We start from the raw sequence: 22,865 nt of genomic DNA, 5'->3' as shown, positions 1-22,865 counted from the left end.
TACTTAAGTGATTTGTAATAAATTTTATGGCTAAGCCTTTGGCATTAATGCTATGATTTAATAAAATTATTTTTCTAATTAAAGTGAAAATTTCCCCAAACAAGAGATATTTGTTCGCTTCATTTATCAAACGACATGCTCTGTTTGTGAAATGAAAATAAATGCCTGCTGCTGCATTCTGATTGGCGCAGACTTGCGTCAGCATCACCGAGACCAAATCTGATTGGCCGACATCACATTTCGGGGCGTTGCATCTGACAGAAGGAAGTAGAGACGCAAGAAACCAGCTCGTTTAAGGGAGTGTTTACCTGATACTTACAAAATAAAATCTGTAATGTAATGCCGTTAAATCGCGAGCTGAGGAAGGATATGTCTTAATGTATTTCATACGTGAGTATGCTGTGCTTGTTTTTCTGGAGCGGACGTGTTTTTAGCCCGGCGTACACACGCTGGCAGCTGTAGCCTGTTAGCTCGATGCTGCTCCGTGTGCCTGTGTTGCCATTCAGCGCGTCATATTAGAAAAATACACTCAATCAGCCGCGGTTAATTCTGTGAAGAGGCTAGCTCACTCAGCTGCCTACGCCTGTCCTGTTTTCCGGTCCGGGTGAGGACGAAGCGGCGACGCTAATGTCTGTTGATTTTTTTCTTCTTCTTTAGCATATGGAAATATCAGCAGGTAGCAGGTTAGCGCCAGTTGTAGCTAACATCGGAGCGCTGTTGGCGAAAACAAGGAAAGCGGGTTTAATTTGCTTTATTAGAAACTTCTGACAGGTGTCATAGTACACCTGTATACACCGATACTGGGTCTCGGTTAGTTAACTAATATATAATACTATATATTACTGCAGCAAACTCTAAGCAGAGCGGAAAGTCCTTCAAATGAAAGTTTATTGTATGAATCAGTCAGGGAAAAAATAAATAAATAATTTCCTATAACTATATATTTGTAACCACCAACATGATGCTCTTGTTGTCAGAAATCTTTTGTAAAAGACCCAGATAGGCAGCACTTCAGTCAGCAGTATTTGTGCAGACCAGTAACGTAACGAACACATAAACACCACGTCACTGGATTTTACATTCATAAAGAAAATCAAGAGTTAGATGGTAAAACATCCAAAATGTAAACAAAGTTTGGGAAACCTAAATCATCAGAATATGTTGCAGTTTGAACAGACATCCTTAAAGTAACTGCCTCCAGGTCACATACATGAATCCTCCCCCTGAGAATTTGTTAATATTTTTTGCAGCAGTTTGGAGTCAGAACGAGCTGAAAGTTTAATATTAATCCTTTCATCATCACAAAGCAAAGCAGCCTTTAAGATGCTAGAGGGAAATAAAGCGTCAGTTAGTCTGCGGGATAACTGCAGACTTGCTGTATTGATTCACTGTCTTAAGTCCTCCTGCTCGAGTGCATAATGTCCGGGGCTTTTAATTTCTTCTCTGCCATCTATGTCCCTTGCAGCTGAGGCCAGGATTAGTGAGAGGACCTCTCGTCCGTACGTTATCCACATGAGGAATGCTGGGAGCATGCAGCCCATGTACAGAAGAGACGCTGGAGTCTGGAACCAAACGAGAAGTCTTCTCTACAAGAATCTGCTCATCAAATGGAGGACCAAGCAGCAGAGCCTGCAGGTGCAGAAACATTTTATTTAAATGTGGCTGCCATCACCAGTGTGTGAATGTGTGTGTGACTGGATATGTAAAGCGCTTTGGGGTCCTTAGGGACTAGTAAAGCGCTATATAAATACAGGCCATTTACCATAAATCCAATAAATAACTAATGTTTCCAGAGTTTCTGAAACATGCGATTTTTACCATAATCTAGCAGCCTGATGTCGAGGTGTGTTCTGGTTTCTGGGGAAGTCTCGGCTTGTGTCACTAAGTCATTGAAAAGGTCGTGTTTTTACGCCTGTGTGCTAAAAGTCGCTAAAAGTTGAAGCCACTCCATTGCTTCTTTCTGCTTTCTATTTCTGCTTTGTTAGACCATGCATTTTTTATTCGGCTTTAAGTTGCGTCTATGCATTTTTTATGTGCCTGTGTATCAGCTTTTCTTTTGACTTGGAGCTCTCTGGGACCGCCTCCATCTTCAACAGCAGTCAGGGCCGCCCTAAGCTCCGCTGTGAATAATACAGCCTGTTTATTTCACTCACAGACCCGCCGTTACCCCAAAGACTGGATTTGTTCTACATTTTTAGAATCTAGTAATCTGTTGCAGTGTTTTTGTGAGAAGTGTAGTTGTTCAACAGGAAACTTGAGCTTTAGTTGGGAGAAGAAAATGTTGACACCATATTTAGTTTGAGTTTTGTACACAGATGATGCCAAATTACCTAGAACATGCTTCACACTACATAATCATCTCTCTTCTCTGGTACTGTCTACCACAAGCCTCAAACTCTTGACATGCCCCCCTCTGAGTTCAGCCTTACAGGTTGTTTATCAATAGGAATATAATTTTTTTCTTTTTTTATCTCGCGGTTTGGTTTTGCAGTTAGAGCCGCTGCGTGCATGCAGTCATCAGTGAAAGTAATGTCTTTTCTCACTAAAATGTACCTGTAAATTCATTTCCTGTCCCACAGAGCATGAATTTTCACCAACTTTGGGTTGTAATGCTTTGGACATACACAAGAAAACATATTTAAGAGACGATGCTATATCTGATCTGACCTGGGGGATATCAGGGTTTACTGAGCAAACATTCCTTCTGTGTCCCTGTCTGTGCAGGAATTGATCCTCCCTCTGCTCCTGTTGGGGCTCCTGATACTCATCAGCACCCTGAATCCTCATGTTTACTATGGCGGCATCAGCACGACAGAGCTGGAGAGTGACAGCCACTTCTTCAAAGGCCTCGGCTACACACCAATCAGTAACATCACCACTTACATCATGGAAGAGGTGGCTCAGAATATGCGTAAGTCTGAAAACCATCTGCGGGGTTCTGTGTCCGTTAGGTTTGTGCAGAGGGTTCGAAAAGAGCAAACCGAGCATTTTTTCCCCTCCTTCAGTTATGCAGGATCGTCTGGAGATGTTCTCCAGTGAGGAGGATCTGGAGAACGCCAGCCTCTACGAGCCCTCCAGCTACGTTGGCGTCGTGTTCATGGACAGCTCGGCCACATCTTACAAACTCCGTTTCCCGCACAACCAGCTGCCTTTACCCAGTGACTACACAGAGTCTATTGGTAAAGCCTAATTATTGAAACTATTATACTTTCTCCCGCTTTATTTTTATGGATTGGCTCAACTTTATTTTAAATGGGTACAAAGTTTCTACACTTCCCTCACAGTGACAGATCAGAAGCTCATTTGTGTTGTAGACTTGCATACATCTTCAGATGTGCTGCTAACTGCCTTTGAAAGAGTCCTTTGGTGTAAAAAAAACCTCCATAATGAATCGTTTAAAGTACTCGTGCTGGTTTAAAAGAAACAGCAGTCAGTGGGGGCATTGCACATGATCTTGGTGGTAAAATCCTTAAATGAGTTATCATTGTAGCCCTGGCAGGGCGCAGCAATGCTCTGCTGTGATTGGTACTTATTCTTTTTTGCCCTGGTGAGTGCGTCTTGCTCTTTCTCCATCTGTAGGTGCCGCCCTTCTACTGCTGGAGTTTTCTTTTTTGTTTTTTTAAGGGTTAAAGGCTGCTTACTCCTGGGCGTTGGTGACTTATTATTTTGTTTAGTGGCCAACTTCTGGGTTTTCCTTTAGTTTTGCCTCCTTTAGCTCCTTTTTTTTTTTAAACCCACTTTTTGTTAATCTCCCTGCTTCACCTGGACACTTAGGGGAACGTAACATGGACTAATAATTTGTTATTATGAAGATGTTGAAGGGAAAATAAGCGGGAACTATCAACACTGGATCTGGCTGTCACCCAGAACATCTGAAAGCGTTTCCTCTCCATTAATCAGACATTGAAGGGAGAGAAAAAGTCGATTTAAACCTTAAACATGCTTCAGCTTTCTGGATCCTGACTTGTAGCTCTTTTGGTATGAAGGAATATAAAAAGATGGAAGAACGCATGGAGTGGAGGAAGAGATGAACAGAACTGTAAAAGAGATGATTCCCTCTTAGAGCTGATGTGTGACGTGCTGTGGTGTTGTTTTATATTTCATACAGAAATGATCAAATTTAAAACAGAAGTGTTGAAATCTTCAAACTTTTAGCCTGGACTTATATTGATTCTTACACATTTACTTTAGTTTTTTGGACTTAAAGTATATTTATTCTATTTTTACTATATTAGATTTTTAGATCATTTACTTTTGTTTAATCTTTCCTTGTATTCTTTTATTGAAAAACTAGTTTAAATGTTATGTTATTGCTGTGATGTTTCATCTTTCTAATCTACTCTATATTGATGGTCATTGTATATTATTTGTTATGATTTATATTGAATCACCTTTAACAAAGGTCCTTTACAAATACATTTTGATTGATTGCTGTCGTTGCTTCGTCTCCTGCAGCCAGCTGCTTGTCGAGCTCGGTAAACTGCAGGGCTGCAAATTACTGGTACTCCGGCTTCATTCACCTCCAGTCTCTGATCGACGCAGCCATTATTCAGGTGAGACAGGCTGAAGCTCAGCTGCTGTTGAATTTCGGACATTTGAACTGCATTTTTCACACATGGATTTTCTTTGACTACGTTACTGAAAAAAGTTTTAAACTCTTTTATCATCTTTTGTGCTCAGATGCAGACAAAACGTTCGGTGTTGAGCGAGCTCGAACTGAAGGCGGTGATGATGGGTCAGCCCGGCTCTGTGGAGGTTGAGAAGTTCCCCCACGCCCTCATCTCCATCTACCTGGTCCTGGCTTTCACGCCCTTCGTCACCTTCCTCATCGTCAACGTGGCGGCTGAGAAAGAGCATCGTCTCAAAGACACCATGACCATGATGGGGCTTTACGACACAGCCTTCTGGTGAGGAGAAACGGCTTCGGCCGCTGCACATTCGGACACTCGGACCAAAGAAACTCACGTTCATGTGTACGTGTGGTTTGACAGGTTATCATGGGGCCTCCTGTACGCTGCTCTGGTGACCACCATGTCCATCCTGATGGCCATCATCGCGACGTACACAGCGTTGTTTCCTAACAGCAACTTCCTTGTCATCTTTTTCCTCATATTCCTGTATGGAATATCATCAGTGAGTAGAGCTGGGATGGAGGGAAAGCAAAGAAATAAAGAAATAACATATAGCTGTGGCTATTTGATTCCAGCCTTTGTGTTGTTAGTAGTGAACGTTCGTTCCTCTCATCCATATCCTGACTCTGTTCCACAGATCTTCTTCTCCTTCATGCTGACTCCGCTGTTTAAGAAGCCCAAGTTTGCCAGCACGGTGGGATCCATGCTGACGGTGGTGTTTGGCTGCTTGTCGCTCTTCACCGTCCTCGTGAAGGATTTCCCACAGCCGCTGGTGTGGCTTCTGTGCCTGCTGTCGCCCAGTGCCTTCTCCATCAGCATTGCACAGGTACAAACACGCTCTGGTCTCCTCTGGAGTACTTTTCTCCTTCTGGAATAAATTAAATAGCAGCTTGTTGCAGTCCTCTCTCACCTCAGTGTTGATCCTGTTTTTGTTAATTGAATTAATTTAGATCATTTTTCTATTAATTGCATCATAAGTGATATTAGGTTCTTTCTGCAGCTTGCTAGAAATGTCAATATAATCTCTGCAGTTTTCCAGCCTTCATTTTTCAGAAAGATGAAGCTTTGTGCAGTAGATGCCACCGAGGCTGATCTCAGTGCGTATTTGTCTAATATCTATTTTAGGTTGTTTACTTGGAGGCACAGGGAGACGGTGCTGTATTTTCTTCTCTGACTAACGGGCCTCATCCTTTGTACGTGCCGTTGCTGATGCTGGTTGTGGACTGCATCCTTTATCTTCTGCTGGCTACCTACCTGGACCAGGTGCTGCCTGGTAAGTGCAAAAATATTTGAACTCAGTGCGGTCAAACACTGGTTTTTGCCAGAACAAATCCAGCAGCTATTAATTTAGTAAAAGTGTGTTTTTTGTAGTCACCTTTTTATCTTTTACATAGTAGCAAAACAGCTGAAAATACACAGTGTTTACCCTCTATTCCCCCATGTGTCATAAGGCCAAAAATGTAAAATTTTCAGGAACCATTTGAATTTTCTCTTTAGTTCAGGATTGGGGAACTCCAGGCCTCGAGGGCCGGTGTCCTGCAGGTTTCGGACGTGTCCTTGGTCCAACACAGCTGATTTAAATGGTTAAAATGACCTCCTCAACATGTCTTGCGCTACAGATCAGTAGAAGCTTTTGGGCATTGAGGAAAAGAACAAGCTGAGATCCCACAGCAAGTTTGAAAAGCCCTCCAGCGGTGTGCTGTGCAGCGAGTGGGAAATAAACTGTCACTCTTCCATTATCATGTGTCTAATCTACAATCTAAACTGACTTCTGCACATACACCTGTATTTGTCTTAATCTGCGAGTCATAAAAATAAAGCTTTCCTGATTTGTAAACGACAGGAAGCAGGGGAGGATTTAGGGTGGGGCTATGCTATGATTGACATGTTGATACACTCGTTTTTACCCAACCGGTCTCTCAGATGGGGTCACCTGATTGTTGGGGTTTTCTCCTAAATGTTGTGTTTACCTTACAATATAAAGTGCCTTGAGACGACTGTTGCTACGACGCTGTGAGATGGGGACAGACAAAAAATCATATTTGTTTCAACAGTTTCATAAAATGTTGCAAACTGAACGTTGCCCTGCAGCTGTACTGAGGCTGATTCTTCATTAAAAGCTTAACTTCCAAAAAAAAAAAAAGGAAATAAACTGTCAGATGTTTCCCTTTTCACCCACTGAGTGTGTGCAGCACTGCTCTGCAGATCCATCTGTACTTCAATTAGCATTACACCACATTGATCGTGCTGCTTTAATTGACTGCAGCATTAAATCGCCCCACTGCTGGTCGAAGCTGATTGGGTTAGCAGTTCTGTTTGTTTTGTGTTTTCATTTTGTTTTCATGATGATTTTCTGATACGCAGGTGAGTTTGGAATGCGGAGGTCCTTGGTTTACTTCCTGAAGCCGTCCTATTGGTCCAAACACAGAAAGCGCTATGTTGAGGTGAGCTCGGTGTACGACACTGAGCTGAACGGCGCTCCTGGTGGGGACGAGTCTATCGAGCCGGTTTCTCCCGAGTTCAGAGGGAAAGAAGCCATCCGGTAAAAGCCTGAACTTACCAATATTTCATTTTATTCTTATGTCAGTGCTCACAGAGTACCTTTACTAAAAGTATGGATTCAGAGGACTGAGAGATGGAGGCCCTGAGAGCTTCGGGTAAATCAGCATTAGGCTCAGCTGTAGCATCAGCTGAGGAGAGCCTGGAGGTCCAGCCTGTAACCTGAGAGCTGCTCTTCAACTGACTCTGCTGCTGTGTTTACGCTTCTCTCCTTTCAGTTTCACTGTTTCTTCATTGCTCGCTCGTTTTGTTTCCAACAGCATCAATAACATCCGCAAAGTGTACAAAGAAAAGGACAACGTGGTGGAGGCTCTGAGGGGTGAGTGCTTTTCTATGATTATACATGTTGTTCAAGGTTACAGCATGAGTCATGTGAAGGTGCTGTATAATGTGGGCTAAAGATCCAACCGCAGTAATAAGCAGAAAGCCTGATTTACATGGTTAGATTAGATATTTTTCCACATTCCTACAATGGACTGAAATAACATCCCGTATCTCCTCCTGTTTCTTTACCTCTCCTTCTCAGGTTTGACCTTTGACATCTATGAGGGACAGATTACAGCTCTGCTGGGACACAGCGGGGCTGGAAAGTCCACCCTCATGAACATCCTGTGTGGGATCTGCCCGCCGACGAACGGCACGGCCACCATCTACGGCTCGCCTGTGGCAGAGATTGCCGACGCGTCCGAAATGAAGCAGCTGGTGGGAATCTGCCCTCAGTTCAACATCATCTTTGATGTGCTCACGGTGGAGGAGCACCTGAGGATATTTGCTGCCATCAAAGGGATCCCACGAGCAGACATCGACGCCGAGGTAAATGTGACAATCGAAATGTTCCCGCAGTGCAAAGTCTGAAACATTCTGACATTTATCAAAGTTAAAACATACATTTGAAACATGACATCAAACCTACCGGTGACAACCTTCGACACCAGGGTTGATCGACGTTAAAAGGTGATTTGTAGTTCTTATAAACCAAATGTGCTTAAACTCGACGGCAAGAAGAAACTTGAACAGTGGCTGCGAATCTTGAGAAGAAATCTCTTTTCATCTTTAGCTGATGAAACCTATCACCACAGAGCTAATAACCCACAGAAACCAGGAAACTATCAGCCAATCACGTTGCTGCACTGGCATATGCACAAACACACAGTAGTTTCATTTCCTATAATTTCAGGGTGTGTGGTAGCAAACGTCTTCTTATCATCCTAATCTGTGGTTTCCACAGCAAAGCTGTAGGTAGATTAGAAATGTTCTTTGCTAATCATCAGACTGACATTTGTTCAGTGCTCTGGGGGGTTAGACTGAAGACCCCGAGATTAATTAATGAAGCGCCGATGTAGTTGAAGTATAAGTTAGAAGTATGTATAAGAAAAAGCGCTCTTTGTGAACAAATTTGCCACATTTTGGTGATTCTATTCATACAGTTTAATATATCCAGTAAGTGATGATGCTTTAAATTAGATGGGAACATCAAATTTATTGTAAAGATGACTGCAGAGTTGTGAGACTTGCTTCTAGAAGGTCTTTAAATCCACTGTTTAAAAAGTAAAAATGACACACGGATGGGGTCTGCGTCTATTTTCCTTAAGATTTAGATTTCATAGAAAGTTGTGGAAGGTGGCTAAACTCCAGAGCATGTTGGTGTCATAGTTTTCATGTATGTGCATTAGTGCTTTCAGCAGGAGAATATGTGACATTCTTGAGGTTGTTTAAAAAGCTGTGCTTGTTGAGCCTTAGTGTGATGTTTCCTTCTCTGACAGGTCACAAAGGTGCTGAAGGACCTGGACCTGGAGAAGATCATGACTGCTCAGGCCAAGAATCTGAGCGGAGGCCAGAAGAGGAAACTGTCTGTGGGCATCGCCATCCTAGGAGATCCAAAGGTACCTGTGCGCAATCTTACTTCAATTTTTCGAATCCAGACACCAGTCCTTCTTGGATAACGTGAGTTTGTGGTTGTTTCTGTCAGATCCTGCTCTTAGACGAGCCCACGGCCGGCATGGACCCCTACTCCAGGCACCAGGTGTGGTCTCTGCTGAAGAGTCGCCGGGCCGGCAGAGTCACTGTGCTCAGCACGCACTACATGGACGAGGCAGACATCCTTGCTGGTACGAATGCTCCTTGTTGTGTAAGATACACAAACCCACACTTTGGACTGGAAATATAGACCAGAAATTGTGCTTTATTCTTATCCTGGATGATGGTATCTCAGGATCTTCTAGCTTGATCAATATTTTAATCAGGAGCTGGTGTTGCAGAAAATTTTCCGCCTTTCTTGATGATGTTTAAAATAAAACCGTTTGACCGGATGAACAGTTTTCACTCAGGTTTGTTGTGTATGCATATTTTAAAGTATGCTGCTGACATATGCTCCAGCTTGGTGATGTTATTCATCATGAGGTCAGCGCTGAGTTGCCTTCCTTGCTGCAGGAGAATTTCAAGAGTGAGATTCAAGGTGCAGAGGCGAGCAGAAAACACCAGCACAGCTTTATGTAACCGAGCAGCAGCTCCAGTTTTATACTCGACCCATATGAGAACAAAGGTTTATCTCCACGCGAGTTGAAAACATGTCTGATTTATTTTTTTTGAATGTTTGTTTCTGCAGATCGCAAAGCTGTGATCTCTCAAGGTCAGCTGAAGTGTGTTGGCTCCTCTCTGTATCTCAAGATCAAGTGCGGTGTGGGCTATCATCTAAGGCAAGGACCCCTTCATTGACTCTTACAAGAACCCAAAAGGAATAATTAATTCGATTGTTTTTGTTATTGCTGAGTTTAGAACGTGTATTAACCACGGGCGTCTTTATCGAACTAGATTTAGATGTTTTTCTTCATCCTTTGCAGAATGTCTATCAGCGAGGCATGTGACGCAGAGAAGATCACGTCTTTGGTTAAGCAGCACGTTCCCAAAGCCAAGTTATCCCGACAGCACGAGGCGGAGCTGACCTTCACTCTGCCCTTCGAGAGCATGGACACGTTCCCAGGTTCGATTCACAGGAACGTCCGTCGGTCACATTTAAAAAAAATCATGACACGAGTCGACCATACAGAGGTTTCCTTTGTGCGTGTTTGTTTTTTGAGCATTAAATTGTACTGATTATATTTTTAGTTTACAGTCGGGTCACGTTTTTGCACATTTATCCTGACCTGATTCTCTGATAGCTGCCTGCTTTCTGTAGCAACACGCATGCAGCTGTGCACACACATGTACTCCTAAATGTGCCCATCAGCAGTTTTTGGTTTACCTGCCTTGCTTTGACATTGTGCATTGTATAAAAATGTTTTTAAAAATCATAACTCCGAAGCAATCGACTGCAAATAAAGCAATTTCTTGAACCTCTGAATCTGCACTGGGGCAGAGCAGAGTGATACTGGAGCAGTTGTTCCTGCTCAAAGGGGAAAGTTTACTTACTCCTGGCCTTCATGGTTTCTTTAATATCCTTTAAAAATATCCAGACAGTATTTTAAAAATAGAGTATGACTCAGTCATGATTCAGCTTTGACTGTGAGCCACGCAGCGCGCTGAGCGGTCCTGAATTCATCTTTCGTAGGCCTGTTCTCGGAGCTCGACTCTCAACCCAGACTGGGAATAGTCAACTATGGTGTTTCCATGACAACGCTGGAAGATGTTTTTCTACGTTTGGAGGCAGAGGCTGAAGTGGATCAGGCTGGTGAGTGTGTCGCCAAACTGAAGATTGCTGCTGATTTCAGTTTTTCGAATGGAAAAAGTCTGCAGGAGCTCTGGTGTTGAGTAAAAGTCGTTTCATGTCTTCAGACTACAGCGTGTTTAATCGAGAGCAGGCGGACGACGAGTGCGACACCGCCTCCCTGGACGACACGGACCAGAGGCTGCTCACGTTCTCCGACACAAAGTCGGACGTTGTGACGGGTCACGCCCTGTGGCGGCAGCAGTTCAGCACCGTGGCGTGGCTGCACATGCTCAACATGCGCCGGGAGAGGAAGGCCTTCATTTACACGTGAGTGTTCTCCTTATTTTACTTTATTAGCCAATTTCTTTATTTTGAAGATATCATGGGTAAACCGGGCTTCTTATTTATTACCTTAATACAATACATGTTGTTTGTTTTTGTTGTTTGTATGTTAATCTGTCATATGATGGACACACATGCTCCATCTGCTCCTGTAGCTTAGAGTTAAAGAACTGAATGACATCCATAGTTTTCTGCCTCTTTGTCCAGTCACAGAAATAGGGATGTGTTTTGAGGCTTTATTCCTCCCATTTATCGAGACTTTCCTGACCCTAACCTCCCCCTTCCTCCTCTTCCAGTCTGGCCTTGTTCCTGGTGTTTGTGGCTGCAGTCCTGGTTTTGTCGCTGGCCACAGGAAACATCCAGATTCACTCCTCAGACCGCCAATTTCTGCCAATTTACCTCCTGAGGAGGAACCAGGCGCCCCAGAGATACGCCACAAGCCTCCTGGTTCAGAACTCAACTGGTGAGTGTCACAGATACAAACACGGCAGCCTGACGGTTTCTGTGTAACTGAGTTAAAAGGCTTGTTTCACTTTCAGTGGGTTTTTTCCCTGAATAAGACTCGAGATCTCAGCTCTATCACAAAGCACAACATGATGTAAACACTGTGATGAAGCATCGCACTTCTGCACGAGTGTGAAATATCCCACTAACCATAATCATTACAATATGTCCCGTGGGTGTAATTTAACCGACCTCCTTGATGTTGATTTAAATTGTTTTTATTGACACGTATGAGCTTCTACATGATGCAGTTTTATAGTTGCAAGCTGATTAAGCTTCCTCTGAGGGGTGTCTGGGCTCACGCTGAGTGGCAACAAACTCAGATTATGTCGAAGGAGGTCTGCCCATCTCTGCTTGGACCGCTGCCCCTGTGACGCAGCAGAAAATGGTTGTATGGATGATTTTAGCCGTGCCTTTTTCGTACCTACAGGCTCTGATATTTCCGATTTCATCCACAACATCGAGTCTCAGGACATCAAAGTGGAAATGATGAAGCAGAGCGACTACATGGCGGCGGCTCCCCACAGCGCTGCCATCAACGTAACAAGATCCAGCAAGGTCACTTTAATATTGCATAGATTGAATTTAATTACTGATATCAGATTAGATGAAACTGGAGCACCTCCACCTACATTTAATGTGTCACGGTGCTCGTGTTGCAGCCAAAGTGCTCTTTGTTTGAGGGCTGCTGGCTCCTCTAACTGAGAGCTTTCTGTTTAGATGAAGTGCTGAGTTCATGATGCTGTTGACACTTTGTTTCATGTGTTGTTAACAGGGTTTCAGATACAGCGTTGCATTTAACAGCACGACTGTTCACTCCCTGCCCATGACCGTCAATATACTGAGCAATGCTCTCCTAAGAGGTCTGAATGGGACCGGGCAGATCCGAACGTGGACCAAACCCTTTGAATATGTGAGTGCCTTTGACAAATATAGAGTCAGATAACAGAGGTCGTTTCCAAGACACTAAACTTTCCCTTTGTGATGCCCATCAGCAAATCCCTGATGCTACATCCTACGCGCTGGTGTACATAGAGGCGATCATACTGGGAATGCTGGCAGCTGGAATGCCGGCATATTTTGCAATGGACCACACTCGAGACCGAGAGGTAACCAGTTAGTCACAGAGACTAAAACAGATTCATCTTTTCAACAAAAGATTTAGAGGGAAAAAGAAACGTTGTCTGGTACAGTGAGAACATCGGGCCACACAGTCACATTTCTCGTCACTTCTGTGTTTTGTTTTGGGGGTTTTGTCCCCTTTGCAGATAAAGTGTCGCTCAACTCTGCGCATCTCTGGTCTCGTACCGTCAGCGTACTGGTGCGGTCAGGCAGCGGTGGACATCCCGTTCTATTACCTCATCCTGTCCTTCATGTCCATCATCCTTTTCTCCTTCCACACTGGAAACCTGCTCAACTCCAGCAACCTCTCTGCGGTGGTGCGTCCAGCTGCTTAAAGACTTTATTCCTCTGTAATACAACACATACGTGACTTCATCTCATGGCTTCTGCCCCGCCTTAGGTTCTCTGCACCGTTGGCTTCAGCCCAGCCATGATTCTCTTCACTTATGTGTCGTCTTTCGGCTTCGCCCGAGTCCAAAGCAACAGGGATTTTTTCTCTGTCATCTCCATGATGGTGAGACTCAAACATGTGATCCTGAACAAGCCTGCTGCTGCTGTTTTTTCTTCTTCTTCTTTCTTCTTCTTTTCTTTGTTCTTCACATGACAACAAAACTGCTTTAGATTGAAACCTTTATTAAAAATAAATTGCTTGTACCTCAGGTGTGCGTCGTGTCAGCCTCGGTGGTTCAGTTGTCCTTCGTAAACAACAATCCAGCTTTGACAAGAACCCTGCACAACGTCTTGTGTCTGTTCAACCCGCTGTACCCTCTCATGGGCTGTCTCAACTGCATCACCAAGGTAGGAGCTCAGGGCAACAGCTGCTTTCTCTGTCAAGCATACAGCTGTGTTTTTCAAATAAATACACGATCATATATCATTGGGGCTGAGGCCGTTATTGGAGTCATGTTTGAGAGCATTTCTCCATTTCTCAGGCCACCTTCCTCCCGACTGTCTACGAGGAGAACTTCCTGTGGAAGAACCTGCTCATTTCAGTTTTAGCTGTATGTATCATATTTCATAACGTGGGGGAAAAATGTGATAAACAAATGTCAGAACTGTATTTAACTGTAACTGTGTGTCTGTGCTCAGCCTTATCTCCAGTGCATCGTTCTGCTTTTCCTGCTTCGCTGGCTGGAGATCCATTCTGGAGGAAGGACGATGAAAAATGATCAGCTCTGCAGGTGATGATCGCTTTCATAACTCTGATTACAGGAACCTCTGGTTTATTTATACTGAGGTTTATTGTTTTGATAAAGGTAGAAAAGTTTGTGAGGCTTTTGGAGTTACCCAGATCCCTGAACAAAATGTGGTCGCAACCGTTTTACTGCAGTAAAAACATATAGGTTTTGATGCCTACATTAAATGCAGCAGACCTAATTTTCTTTTAAAATGTTCACAGGATCTCATCCCAGTCCAAGGCCAAGGTGGAGAGGAACCTAGAAGAAGGCCAGAATGAAGACGAAGATGTCCAGATGGAAAGGGCCAGAGTCAAAGAGGCCCTCAGCTGTCAGTCCTGTGAAGAGGTAAATGTTTACAATACATAAATTAAGAATGCTGTTGAAGTCCCTGGTCCCTGTTGAAGAGTCAAGGTGTAATAAAGATTAATTTAGCCAGGCATCTTTAGTGTTTTGTTTCTCGTCGGTGATCTGAAGGCATTTTGCTCCTTTTTCTGTCTTTTCTGTGTCTGTTTAGAAACCGGTCGTGGTTGTGAGTAACCTGAAGAAGCAGTACAAGGGCAGGAGAGAAGGATTTTCTCTAAGCAAGAAGAGGAAGCTGGCCACAAAGAACGTCTCTTTCTGTGTCCGTAAAGGTACGCTTAGTCTTGCTGCTTTTTCTTATGCTGCGTGGTTCCCAACCGGCCGACTTCACCCACAGTCTGAATCCTACCCTGCTGTTTCCTCAGGTGAAGTTCTTGGACTGTTGGGCCCCAACGGAGCAGGAAAGAGCACCATCATGCACATGTTGGCAGGTGACACTGACCCCACTGCAGGCCAGGTACAGTAGGATGATACTGAAGCATTCCTCGGTCTGTTTATTTAATCATTTCAGTCATGTTACTCATGTGTTTAAACCAAGAAAACACTCTGAATCTTTGCTCGTCTTGGTCCAGGTGCTGCTGGGAGACTACAGCACTGAGTTTCGCTCAGTGGACAATCCTCTGGAGCACGTGGGCTACTGTCCACAGGTGAACCCTCTGTGGCCTCGGGTCACTCTGCAGGAGCATCTGGAGATCTACGCCGCCATTAAAGGCCTGAAAGGAGAGGACGTGCCGGGGATCATCAAACGGTAAAGTCTCGGTCTCATCCTCAGTACCGGTTTCCCCCTGACGTTTGACCACAGTGATTTCTATTTTTAACAGTCAGACAGTCAAAGATGATGTAGATCTTTAAATCTTTTCGAGAGAGAGAGTGTAAAGCTAATAACGGTTGTTGTGTGTCTGCCGTTGCTGTCAGTGTGGTGAATGCTCTGGAGCTGAAGGACCACTTACACAAACAAGCCAAGACTCTGTCTGCAGGACTCAAGCGGAAGGTGAGGAGACCCTCGGCTTGCCTATTAGTCTGCTCGATTATAATGTTAATGCTGTGTTTATCCTGCCTGATAATAAAGTATTTATCAGAAACCTGTTGGCGTTAACAGCAAAATCGACGTTTTACTCCTAACGAGTCAGAATATTTTAGCTTTTTAAGTTTCATTTTATTTTTCGCGGCAGTGACGTTTAAACGTCTCACTTCAAATGTAAAAGCCTTAAATGTATGTTCTGTCATGAAACACATGAGGTACTTCGAATCTTTTCTGTTATAGTTTTACAGTATTTGTATGATATTATTGTGTTGTATGTCTGCAGTTGTGCTTTGCCTTGAGCATGATCGGGAATCCTCAGATCGTCTTACTGGATGAGCCTTCCTCAGGGATGGATCCAAAGTCCAAACAGCGCATGTGGTGAGACGATGTTTTCCTTACAGAAGCATTTTTCTGCCTTTTTCTTGTTTCAAATGTGAAGCGCTGAAGTTCTCTCAAATAAATGTTTCTTTTCTTTCACTGCCAAATAATGTGTTTAATTTCATAAGCAATGCTACCGTTAAAAGAAGCGTTTCCTTCGTGTAGGAGGGCCATGCGAGCCGCTTTTAAGAACCGTCAGCGCGGAGCCATCCTGACCACTCACTACATGGAGGAAGCCGAGGCTGTGTGCGACCGCGTCGCCATCATGGTTTCTGGGCAGCTGAGGTTCGCTCCACAGTTGCTTTCTCGATAATTTCTCAAACTTCCGAGTCTCGGCATAATGCCTCTTAATGCTTGGTCTCTTTACTGCAGATGTATCGGTTCCATCCAACATTTAAAAGGAAAATATGGCCGCGGTTACAGTTTGGAGGTGAAACTTAGAGAAGAGCTGACGGGGCTCCAGCAGGTGGCGCTGTTGCATAAGGAGATCCTACGAATATTCCCTCACGCCGCTCGGCAGGAGAGGTGAGCCCTGACCTGTCTGTGTCTGTGTGCAGTTCAGGGATGTCAGACTTGTTTTACAGCCCATTTTGATCTTAAGTGAGTTGGATTGGTAAAAATCCTTTTTTCTGTCACATTTAATCCTTGTGCAGTTTCAAGTGTGTCTCAGTGTTTCTGCATGATAAAGAAATGCTGCTGTAGTTAATGAAAGACATCTGTGTGGCCACAATAGAAAAGCATAAATATCTCCAGAGAAGAAAAAAGCTGCAACTTTTCAGTCATTTAACTCTTCATTACTTGAATGGATGGACTTTGGTGCAGTATGAATGAAAGTGGGAAAGGTGTTTATCAGTAGGACAAGCTGTAAAATTCTTTAAAAGGCAGTCCAAAATGTATATCCTCCTATTTTTGATCATAAAGCCAGCGAGCACCGATGGCGGTGAAGAGAGCACCAGATGGGAATGCGGTCACATAACTCCACAGCAGCTAGTCCAGCTGTGAAACCTTCAGTGTTTTCTTCCTGTAGATGGCTTCAGTTGATTAACACCTGTCTTTCTTCCACTTCAGCTACACAGTGATGGACACTTAATGAGTGCCAACAGCACACTGTAAAGGAAAGCAGTGAACCTTATAAAACTGAGAAAGCAAAAATCAAATCCAGAGTAAGAATTTTGTCCTGACTGAAAGACAGAATCGTGCTTGTGATTAAAATATGATTAATGGAACGACCCAGTTTCAGCTGTTCACAAAAACCGTGTCAAACGTTAGAATGAACCGTGGAAGTCGAGCTTTAAGAAGTTAAACACTTCGTAAAGTAAAATAAAATTAACTTTTCCCTTAAAATAACAGTTGGGAGTAGATATCCTGTGCTCAACGTGTGGGTGTTCGAGGTTGTTTTTGGGGTAGAAGTAAATAAAAAGCTTAAATAAAAATGTTAGAAATCAATAAATGAGGCAAAACATGAGCTTTTATATGTATTTTTGTAGCTTATTATACCACTGATTAGATTCAGAGTCAAAACTAAAAGTCAACTAAGAGCGAAAAAAGAGAGGAGGAAGCATTATGGAAAATAGAGCTGTGGAAACACAGACGCGTGCTACTGCTCTGTGTGTCCCAGTTTAATTCTGTATGTATGTGTGCTGTTTTTCCAGCTTTGCTACGCTGATGGTTTACAAGATCCCCATGGAGGACGTCCAATCGCTGGCCAAGTCTTTCTCCCAGTTAGAGAGCGGTGAGTGAGTGCTGACCCGTCGTTTCTCCTCCACAGCTCTGCTCTCTCTCCCGTGTACTTAATCTTCTTTCCTTGTGTCGTCAGCCAAGCAAACCTTCAACTTTGAAGAGTACAACTTCTCCCAGTCCACCTTAGAGCAGGTAGGCTTACATGTCAGGCGGTCAGTTTGTACTTCCACTGGACCTCTGGATTCTTCACTCCAAGCTTTCCTTGTTTCCTTTTGTCCTGCAGGTGTTTATGGAGTTTGCCAAGGAGCAGGAGAACGAGGAGGACGAGGTGGGCTCCCTCAGCACAACTTTCCAGTGGCAGCGGCTGCGCCAGGACGGCTCCGTCTCGGTCAACCACACAGACAGCATCGTGCACCAGCTCTGAACTCCACCCGAGAGGGAGCTGCCCGGTAACTGACCAGAAACCCGAAACTGCCAGGCTTCAGCGCCTGAGGGCTGACGCCAGCACTGCCCCACAAACTGCACGCCCACCGCCTTTAAAATGATCGTCAGACCTGTGTGGGTGGAGGGGGCGGGCCTTGCATACACTGGGATTGACTGTGTGTTTGGGCTGTTGTGGCCTCTTCCTGTGGGAGCGCATGTGTGTGTTGCTGTCGTCCATCGGTGCTTTCTGATTCGCACTGACCGAGGGGCCTGCAGTCTTTCTCAGCACGCTGATGCCACACTTACTCCTCTTTCTAATGTTTTTTATCTTCACAGGGAGTCCGTTAAATGACAAAAAAAAAAATTATATATATATATATATATATATATATATATATATATATATATATATATATATATATATATATATATATATATATATATATATATATATATATATATATATATATATATATATATATATATATATATATATATATATATATATAAGCTTTGTGATCCTTTCCGTCCGTCCTCCTGAGCAGGAGTGTTACTGTAAATGTGTTTTCTCGTCTCTTTGGGTGTGTTTTTTTTTTTTTGTTTTGTTTTTTTTGTTTACTACCGTCCATAATCGTAATGGTACCAAAGCAGCACATCTCTGAACCACACCTCCTCACGTATTGGCACTGACGAGTATCTTTGGTTTATTAGTGTTGGTAGCACGTGCAGAAATCGCTCTGTCGTTGATGTGAGCCTGTGAAGTGAACGCCTATCTACTAACATGCCTAAAGAGACATGGTACAGCTCTTTAAACCTTTAAAAAAACCAACAAAAAAATAAACTAACACCGTGTTTGCTTTTTATTCTTCTGAGGCTGAAGAAAAAAGTCCCTTCCCCTCATCTTACAGCAGCATCCTCATCTTAACGCCCCGACCTTGGTTCTCCATAGTGTTTCAGCATGCACGCTCACAAAGAGGAGGCTGGTTATTTTCAGAAGTGGTAGCTGGATTCTTTGGGGCGAGCGATGAGCGTCGCCCGGCAGCAGGATGCAGGAATATAGTGTAGAATATGCACACCAGTACATGTAGCACTCCGCCCTCATCTCATGGCACTAGAGAGACGAACGACCTCCGAGGTGGCGCTAGACGTTGGATCCAGGCGGGGCTCGTTTAGGCGTTCTTTTCGTAACAGATGTTGAATGTACGCTTGGCCTCCGGTGAGAGGAGGGTTCGTAACTCAGTGACCACTCCGTGGAGCTCCTGACAGCACTCGTGTTTCACGTTGGTGCCACTTTGGATCATGCAGCTGTGTTTTGTTAACTCTGTCTAGCTTATTTGATGTGTGTATATTGTGCTGTTTATAGTGTTTGTGCGTGTATTCTAGCACAGGGGTGTCAAACTCATTTTAGATTCTGGGTCCAGTTTTTCTTGATGCTGTTCCTTACAAACGTGTAAAGAAAGCAGATTTTTGCCTTTTTATTTGGTATGAAGAAGTTTAAACTCTTAAAGAAATCAGTCTGTAAAATAAGAAAGTACCAGCTGATCATTGCCTGGACTTTGATCTGTAATGAAAACAGAAACTTTTAGTTAATTCCCAGAATTTTACTTTTTCTTCTTTTTGCACAGTGGAAAAAATGCACATTTTCCCAGGATTCCTCCTGGATCAGAATGGGATTTTTAGGTGGTGACGATGCCTGTAAGTACAATTACTCCACATACACTAAAGGCAATAAGAAGTCTATGCTACCTTACTTAACAAATCTCTCTTTCCTTGTTATTTCAGTCATTTCATGAAAAGAGGGGAGGGATTTAAAATATGTTCTTTTTTTTAGGGAAAGTGGTGCCAAATTGTTTTATATTTAGGAAAAACCCTCCTTACTTTATAGGCACAGTTTAGTTTGGAGGGGCAGAACTAGCTTTAGGAAGAAGGCGGTAAAGTGACCTCTGGCTCAGAGGAACTGGACGAGTCAGACTCTACTTTCTTAAGCAAAAAACGCAGTCCAAGCTGTAAAGCTTCTTTTAATCTTCACATTATGTTTGACACCTCTGATCTAGTAGATTTGTACTAGGGAGTAACATTGTTGGTGCACTACCTATCAGCAAACCGACAAATTGTAATTCTTTCATGACATTCAGGTGTGAGGATTTTGGCTTAAAGGGAATTTAAGACACTTTTTACGATGTTTGTTTTATTTCTTTAGTGATCATAAATGCAGTCAGGAGGGAGATTTTTCTGCAGATCATGAGTACATGTATTTTTATTTAATTTGAGAGCGTTGCAGAATGATGTGCCGGCACAGGGGTGGATCAGATATCTGGAACAGAAGTGTTGTGCAGCAACATCACAAACTCAGTCCTCACAGTTGGATTATCTGAGCTCACAGAGGATGTGTGGGTGTGTTTGTGTGTTGCTGGCGTGTTGGTGTGGTCCAACTCTGTAGCACAGAGTTATTACCTTTTCTTGGATTTCTTCTAATTTTCAGAAAACAGCCAGCAACATTTATTCCAGCATTTATTCTATTTCCTTTCCTGAGCCCGGTCGTGTGTGTGACTCTGTTTTTGAGGTGTCAGGGATAAGTTACATTTATGTGTTTATGCAGTAGCTGCCATTCATCTGTAAGGCGCTTTTTACTGGAGGTGAGTAGGAGCTCAGTGTCAGAGCTGTGTTTGTAAAGATGTATTACATACAAGAAACATTGAAATATACCTTTGGTGGAGGAAATGAGTGGGATTTCTGCTATTATGTCCTTATTAAATGTGAAAACTGAAGCCCTGTGGGTATGTTTGTGCACACATGTAGCCTTTAGTCCGCAGACTGAGTAGAAACACTGGCTCTGCTTTAAGTTAAATGTGTGTGCTGAGTATCAACAGGTGGGCCTCTCTGGACTGTCCCATATACACTATTGTATAGAAACTCATTTTATATTCATTTTCCCAAGTGCAATGAAGAGTTTGTTTGCATGTGTGTGTTGTGTCTCAGTAACATGTAGCCATCCAGAAACATCTGCTCTCTTTTCACTCCGAGCCCTGCCTCCAGACCGCAGAGCATTTAGTTCAAAACGTTTCGCGTGACGAAAACCAAAATGCTCTCCGGCGGAGCGTTTAGACGACTGGCATCGACATTGGGGCAGGTTTTATTTTATTTTCCTGGTGGTGGTAAAATTGCACTATTTCTGGGAAATTTTATAACCTTTCTTTATATTATGCAATCTTTGTAAGATTATTTGTGCACTGACTTTATTTTTTAAAAGACTGTGATTTAGCTGTGTGCCGTATTTTCCTCCTATCGCGCCCCTTTGAATGGACACTCGTCCCTCTATGGTCTCTACTCGACCTTTTCATGATTAAATGTTACTGTATAATATTTCTTGGCCTTTTGTTTGTTTTTGGTTTATTTGTAACAGACCATCCAGCCAGAGACAGTTTGGTGGATTGTGGAGATTTTTAGAGTGATGCACCAAAGGCAGACAGTGCGGAGAACTGTGCACGTGTCGAGCAGCTCCTCATTTCTTCATATTTCGCAAACATGTGGAAATATAGTGTACGAGGCAAAAAGAGTTTATACAAGTATAATTAGCTAGAAAATTAATGTGTCACCAGATTTATTCTTTTACAGTCTGAACTCTGAGGCAGCTTTCTGTTGTTTCTTTCTGGAATAATTCTCCAAACTTTAAAGGACATGTGTCTCCTTGGAAGCACAATATAAAGAAATGAGGGTTGGCTCAAGACTTTTGCACATCAGTTTATTTCATAGCAAAAGATCACACACTTGCAACAAAGTTTATAAACTCAGGAGTTCAATTATTCTCTTTTTTTTTTTTTTTTTAGCTATGCACCTGAGTTGGTTTCTTTCACAGCGTCACCAAACAGCAGGTAGCACTGAATCCTGACTGTATCTAAAAGATGGAAGTCGTACCCATGATGTCACTCGCTGTTTTTGGACTCTGCATTTTGAAGCCTAAATATTACTGATTTGGCTGCCACTGAATTAGGGTTCTTGGAGAAGTTATCATATTTAAGTGGTGTGTTAAATTAGCAGCCAGCGGTGGTGTTAATGTACAGACACAGTTACCTGGTGGTTTATTAGCAACAGACTAATAAAATACTATGAATTTCAGTCACCAAAACAGATTAATGAGCTTCTTTTGTGGTTATTATTTGTCTGATAATTCCATTAAAATGCTCCAGAAGGGACCAGCACCACATTTCAGTGAGGTGATGAATAGCAGACAGATGTGTCCTGTCACAGGCAGCTATAGCATAACACTGTCAGACCAGCCATGTCCCCAACTTTGAGTCTCACCATTATCCAGATCAGCACAGGCTGTCTCACTCCCACCTTCAACACACAGCAGTCTTACCAGAGCAAAGTGGTCCACTGAGGATGCCACAGAACACCAGAGGAGCTCTGAGAGGATGCTTTTTACTGACTATACAGCACTATCATCCTGGACATCCCATCATCACATTTGCCTGTGATACAACGACTGACTCTGCCTACAGAGATTTTGAGATTGGAAAACAAAGGAGCAGCGGTGCAGACCTGGCCCCCTCTGCATCAGTGGTGCCAACCTTCAAATTCCTTGGTACCTTCATCTCCCTCAGCACGGCCAAACGTGTTTTCTGGCAAACGCTACAGACCACTGAGACCAAGAACAGAACACCAGCACCACAGTGACCCTCAAGACGCACCCAGGGACTCTGATCACAACCAAGACCAATATTCTAATTACTGAAACAAAAACCACTGTGAAACACATCATCAGTAATGCTCCTTCGCCTAGCATGATTGCATCTTACATCATTACCTTTATCTATTAGTTCACGCCCATTCATCTTAGAGATGTCACCTAAAGGAACAGTAAAGTATTTTTGTGCAGATATATTAATACTTTTAAACTAAGATTAATTGTGAAATTAATCTGGAATAGAAAAGTTATCCTGTTTAGAACTCGATTATATTACTTATTTAAAATTACAATAATAATAATAACATCGGATTCATGTTTTTGTTTTTTG

General features: G+C 43.1%; 1 protein-coding gene across 1 annotated transcript; it reads left to right on the top strand.

Moving 5' to 3' along the window:
• The first annotated feature begins 266 nt into the window (after positions 1-266).
• Positions 267-18,218, top strand: abca5 (ATP-binding cassette, sub-family A (ABC1), member 5). The gene is made up of 38 exons (XM_085467011.1): positions 267-390; positions 1,466-1,635; positions 2,725-2,911; positions 3,006-3,179; positions 4,456-4,553; positions 4,681-4,907; positions 4,992-5,133; positions 5,269-5,457; positions 5,757-5,904; positions 6,996-7,173; positions 7,451-7,509; positions 7,717-8,003; positions 8,954-9,073; positions 9,160-9,298; positions 9,796-9,886; positions 10,031-10,170; positions 10,738-10,857; positions 10,962-11,163; positions 11,475-11,641; positions 12,113-12,240; positions 12,458-12,595; positions 12,678-12,791; positions 12,951-13,121; positions 13,205-13,318; positions 13,465-13,602; positions 13,737-13,805; positions 13,894-13,985; positions 14,204-14,327; positions 14,497-14,614; positions 14,708-14,799; positions 14,915-15,090; positions 15,258-15,333; positions 15,650-15,744; positions 15,910-16,029; positions 16,117-16,269; positions 17,397-17,476; positions 17,561-17,616; positions 17,708-18,218. The coding sequence occupies exons 1-38, from the start codon at positions 378-380 to the stop codon at positions 17,846-17,848; spliced, it is 5,046 nt and encodes a 1,681-aa protein (XP_085323137.1). The 5' UTR covers positions 267-377; the 3' UTR covers positions 17,849-18,218.
• The last annotated feature ends 4,647 nt before the right edge of the window (positions 18,219-22,865 follow it).

Source organism: Copadichromis virginalis, linkage group LG8 (genome assembly GCF_057382275.1).
Source record: "Copadichromis virginalis isolate Kocher_CV1m ecotype Utaka linkage group LG8, C_Virginalis_male_GT1.1, whole genome shotgun sequence".
Taxonomy (NCBI): domain Eukaryota; kingdom Metazoa; phylum Chordata; class Actinopteri; order Cichliformes; family Cichlidae; genus Copadichromis; species Copadichromis virginalis.
This window is presented reverse-complemented; position numbering and strand designations above follow the sequence as displayed.